At 47.1% G+C, this 5295-nt stretch overlaps 1 protein-coding gene across 1 annotated transcript; it reads left to right on the top strand.

Moving 5' to 3' along the window:
• The first annotated feature begins 371 nt into the window (after positions 1-371).
• On the top strand, positions 372-3866 carry GJA8 (gap junction protein alpha 8). Its single transcript, XM_072644611.1, has one exon. The coding sequence runs from the start codon at positions 372-374 to the stop codon at positions 1662-1664; it is 1293 nt and encodes a 430-aa protein (XP_072500712.1). The 3' UTR covers positions 1665-3866.
• Positions 3867-5295: the final 1429 nt, after the last annotated feature.

Genomic DNA, 5295 nt, shown 5'->3' on the forward strand with positions numbered 1-5295 from the left:
TTATTAAACTTTTTTTGGTAGGCAATCAGGGTTAAATGACTTGCCCAGGGTCACACAGCTAGTAAGTGTCTGCCGCCAGATTTGAACTCAGGAAGATGAGTCTTCCTGACTCTAGGCCCAGTCTTCTAAGCACTGTGGCACGACCTAGCTGCCCCTCATCAAGTCCAACCCCTCCCATCTTAGAAATAAATGATCTAAGGCTCAGAAAGGTTAAGTGATTTTCCCATGGCGTACAACTAGCAAGTGGAAGAGATGGGGTTTGAATTCAGGTGACTTTAAATCCAGTGTTCTCAGCAAAAAAAAAAAAAGCAAATGGCGCATGCTTTGTCCACTCACTTTTTCTGTACTCTTCTTCCCCTAGGTGGTGAAAAATGGGTGATTGGAGTTTCTTGGGGAACATCTTAGAGGAGGTGAATGAACACTCCACGGTCATCGGCAGGGTGTGGCTCACTGTCCTCTTCATCTTCCGGATCCTCATCCTGGGCACAGCTGCAGAATTTGTGTGGGGAGACGAACAGTCAGACTTCGTATGTAACACCCAACAACCAGGTTGTGAGAATGTCTGCTACGACGAGGCTTTCCCCATCTCCCACATCCGTCTCTGGGTCTTACAGATCATCTTCGTCTCTACTCCATCTCTAGTGTACGTGGGCCATGCTGTGCACTATGTCCGTATGGAAGAAAAGCGGAAGGAGAGGGAAGCTGAGGAGATGTGCCAGCAGTCTGGGGGCAATGGTGAGAGGCTGCCATTGGCCCTGGATCAAGGAAGTACCAAGAAGAGCAGCAACAGTACCAAGGGCACCAAAAAGTTCCGGCTGGAAGGGACCCTCTTGAGGACCTACATCTGCCACATCATCTTCAAGACTCTCTTTGAGGTAGGCTTCATAGTGGGACATTACTTCTTGTATGGCTTTCGGATCCTGCCGTTGTACCAGTGTAGCCGATGGCCCTGCCCCAATGTGGTGGACTGCTTCGTGTCAAGACCCACTGAGAAGACCATTTTCATCCTTTTCATGCTCTCTGTGGCCTCTGTGTCCCTCTTCCTCAACATCATGGAAATCAGCCACCTGGGCATGAAGAGGATCCGATCTGCTTTCAACAGGCCAGCTGAACAACCCCTGGGGGAGATCCCTGAGAAATCCCTCCACTCCATTGCTGTCTCTTCCATCCAAAAAGCCAAGGGTTACCAGCTCCTAGAAGAAGAGAAAATCGTATCCCACTATTTTCCCCTGACTGAGGTTGGGGTGGTGGAAACGAGACCTCTTGCTACCACACCTTTCAGTCGTTTTGAAGAGAAGATTGGCACTGGACCTCTGGGAGATCTGTCCCGGGCTTACACAGAAACGCTTCCTTCCTACGCTCAAGTGGGAGAACAGGAAGTGGAAGCCGAGCATGAAGAGGAGGAAGCAGAGGCGCCACCAGAAGAGGAAGAGAAGAGGCAGGAACCAGAGGCAGTGACCCCAGAGGTGCCAGATGCCGTGGTGGGGCAGGAGGAGGAGAAGGAAAAGGAGGGCACCCCAGTGGAAAGGAAGGCAGGGGACAAGCAAGAGCTGCCAGTGGAGAAGGCACCACTGTGCCCAGAGCTGGCAGCAGATGACACCAGACCCCTCAGCCGGCTAAGCAAAGCCAGCAGCCGGGCAAGGTCAGATGATTTGACTGTATGAGAAGGAACCAAACAAACACAAAGCAAAGAAAGAAGGCAAGAAAAGAAAAGATTTTTTTTTAAATGATTTGAATATTATCTTCCATTCTTTTACCCCTCACTTGGAATGGTTCTCTAGTGTAATGGTAGATGAAGCCTGCTATGAAATGACCCCTTTCTAGAAACTCTTTCCCTTCCCCAGAGGACATCAAAGCAGATCCATTACCTTGAAGCCAATCAAGAGTATCCCCAAGTGCCAGAAGTTTTCCACACTCCTTCACCCCCAAAGTCCTTCTTGACCCCATTTTATCTCAGGAGCCCATCTGACCAGAGTCCTGGAGTAGCTATGAGTCTTAGCCTTCTCACTCACCCAGTCCATGTACCTCCCACCCATGGGAGCCATGATAGGTAATGATTTTGTGTGTTCCTCATGGACCTCATCTTGTCAACCTTGTGGCCAAGCCACAGCTGATGTAAAACAGCTCGGGTCCCTCCCTAAGCTAGAGCTTCTTCAGGGGAAGAAAAGTGTTATGCCCTAAACGTTCCCCTCAACCTGCAAAATGACCTTTCTCAGTCAACATAGTCTTGGGGGCATCTTTACACTTTCCCTTCCTTTCCCTTTCCTTTCCTCATTATTTTCTGATTCTTTTGTTCTCTCTTCTAGGACCAGTAGTTTAGCAACATATCTGAACTTTCATCAAAGCCTGAGATCAGACTCAGTCCCTGGATGGGAGGCACCAGCTGGAGGTGACTCCCAGACAGAGTTGGCTCTTAGCACAGGCAACATGTCCCTCTAAGCAGAGCCATCAGAGAAGGGAATACCACATCAGGGGGTATGGACAGCCTTCTGAGACTATTCCCAGGTATTGTGTATGCATTGTATAGAAAGTGTCATAGTGACAGAATCAGTGTCTTAAGTGAAATTTTGGAAGCCCATTGTCTAAAGGCAATCATTTTGACAATGGTTGATCTGTTCCCTGAGAAGAAGCAGACATAAGGCAACCAAGCCTACTTAAACCAAGTCATAGGTCAACTTCAACTTTTTCCAGAAAGCAGACATGGCACAGTGAATAGAGGGCTGGGTCTGGAGTCAGGAAGACTCAAGTTCAAATCTGGCCTCAGACAGTTACTAGCTGTGTGACCCTGAGCAAACCACTTAACCTTGTTTGCTTCAGTTCTCTCATTTATAATATGTGAAGGAAATGGCAAACCACTCCAGTATCTTTGCCCCCAAAAAAAATCCCCAAATGGGGTCAGGAAGAGTTGGACATGACTGAAAAACAACTGAACCATGACAAAGTGCTAGAGAGATCACCTTGAACAAAATTGTGAAGTAGCTAAAGGCTGTCTTCCAAGGTTCCCTTTTATTCCCTTTTCTGCTCCCACCTCTCTCCATCTTTTTATTCCTCCCCACCTCTGGTTGCCTAAGATTTCTCTCGCTGTTGTCCTACCCAAGCCTGTCTTCCCAGTGGGCAATGCCTCCACACTCCAAAATTAACCTTCCTTCCTCCTTTACATCAAAATCCCTATTCCCTTTATCCTCCATTCTCTCAGCTGCCACATAGGAAGAAGATATGAAACAATCCCCTGTGTGCTGGGGTGGAGAGTAGAATATTTACATTTCTTTAAAGGACAATGTCTTAGATCAAAGGAAAAATTCTCTAAGAGAGACATGTCAGAAAGTGTGGCAGATGGGTCAGAAAAGGTACATTCTGACAGGAGGCCCTTTCTGATGCCCTGGAATCTCACCACGTCAGCAACATTTTACCAAACTCCCTCAATAAGAATTCCAATGGACTTGACCCAGTGATTCCATCCATAAATGGCTAAGCCAGGATCACTAGTCTTCCCTGTCCAGGAAGGTGAGAAAGTTCCCTTGGTAGGACTGGGTTTGCAATTTTGTTCCTGAAGGCCCATTTTCATGGGGAAAAAAACTAATGGGAGCCAGATTAGTGCCAGAAAACTCTGCTGTCCATCTCCTAAAGAGTTAAAGAGGAAAAGAAAACAAATCTGTATCCTCTCCTAAGGGAAGCTGCTTCGTAGACCCATCCGTGCATGCCTAAGCTACTGGCATTTTTCTACTGCTGCTGCTGTTGTTACATTTGTTCGGGCTTGTGAACACTTGCTATTCAATGGCTAAGACAACAGCTTGGCTTAATGTTTATGCCCCTAAACGAGTATACTGGGTTAAATCTGCACCACCCCCACCCCCACCCCCACCCCCCATCCCCGCCCCATCTATACTCATTAGGAGAAACAGGCTGGACACAACAAGAGAAATTGGCATCAAAGTCAAGACACGTGGCTCTCCTAATTCCACCTCTTGGCTGTGCAACTTCTGTCCAATCCCTTCATCTCTCTGTGCCTATTTTCTGTCTATAAAAACGATAAGACTTGTTGCTTCTCTGCCTCCCAGGGAGATCATGAAGATTGCTCAGTCGACTGTCGAACGCTTGGAATAAACCAGTCTCCAGAGACCATGGTGCGTTTATTGTTAAGGGCTACCAGCAGGGAAAGATAGTGCTGAAACAGTCTTGCAGGGAATCCACTTGAACCTCACATCCTGCTTTGCAGAAGCCTTAGGATGTGTTTGGTTTTCTGGGGGAGGTAGAAACTCTCTCAATAATTCTCTTTGAAGAGCATTATCCTGACCCGAGGGAACAGGTGCCAGTTTGGAACTTGGAGTCAGAAGACCCAATTTGAATCCCAGTTTCGCAACTCACTGCCTTGTGTGATAGCTGTCAAGCCGCCTAACATCTCTGAAACTCCCGTTCATCTATAAAATGCTGGGGCTGGACTGGCAGACTTCTTATGTCTCTTCTGGCTCACCTGTGAGCCCATAAAGCGGGAGTTCTGAGTATGCATATCCACTCAAGAACTTACAGCTCTTTCCCCTTAAAGAAGAGTGGGAACAGAATGGTAAGTGCTTTTCTCCCCCAGAAAACACCCTTAATGCCACATCTTCCAAGAAAAAAAAAAACTACTGTGATCTGATTCCCATGTCAATAGTGACTCTTGCCCCATTCAGAGTAAGTCGCAGACCAAGGGCTTCTGAAGCAAATGGCATTTGATAAAGCAAACCTGCATGACCCCAGATTATCACCTCCCAGGGTTCCACTTGGTAGAAGTCTTATGCCTTCCCCAGCCCCTGAATGGTGTCCCTTCTTAGATAAATGGTCCAAGAACAAAGCAAGTGGACTGAGCAAAAAATGGACATTTCACAGCGATTGTCCTCTGGAGCCTGCTCCACACTGAAAGTAGGAAAAGGGTCCTTCAATCCAAAAGAAAGACCAATTCTCAAAAACAACTGGGGGAAACCAGAGACCAAAAGAATAAGGACTAGGTTACAGCCTAAATGGAAACGTCAGTAAGCACAAGCAAAAGCCGGGACACTGAAATCTCAAAGACTCAACTACCTGTGAGCTAAGCTAGGATAAGGCATCGAGCTACAGTGGGAAGACAGACCGGGAGCTCTGGAGTCAGCAGATCCCATTTCAAATCCTGCCTCTGTGTGATTTATAACAAATCACTTTATTTCCACAGGCCCCAGTTTCCTCATCTGTAAAATAAGAGGTTTGGACCAGATGGTCTCTGAGGTATCTTTTATGGTCCTATGGGCCTACCTAATAGGACTCTTGTGAGGATGAAATGAG

The sequence above is a fragment of the Notamacropus eugenii genome, chromosome 2, assembly GCF_028372415.1.
Source record: "Notamacropus eugenii isolate mMacEug1 chromosome 2, mMacEug1.pri_v2, whole genome shotgun sequence".
NCBI lineage: Eukaryota > Metazoa > Chordata > Mammalia > Diprotodontia > Macropodidae > Notamacropus > Notamacropus eugenii.

Bases quoted from the DNA above. Each gene is read 5' to 3' on its own strand.
- GJA8 (XM_072644611.1), top strand. From the start codon at position 372: ATGGGTGATTGGAGTTTCTTGGGGAACATCTTAGAGGAGGTGAATGAA.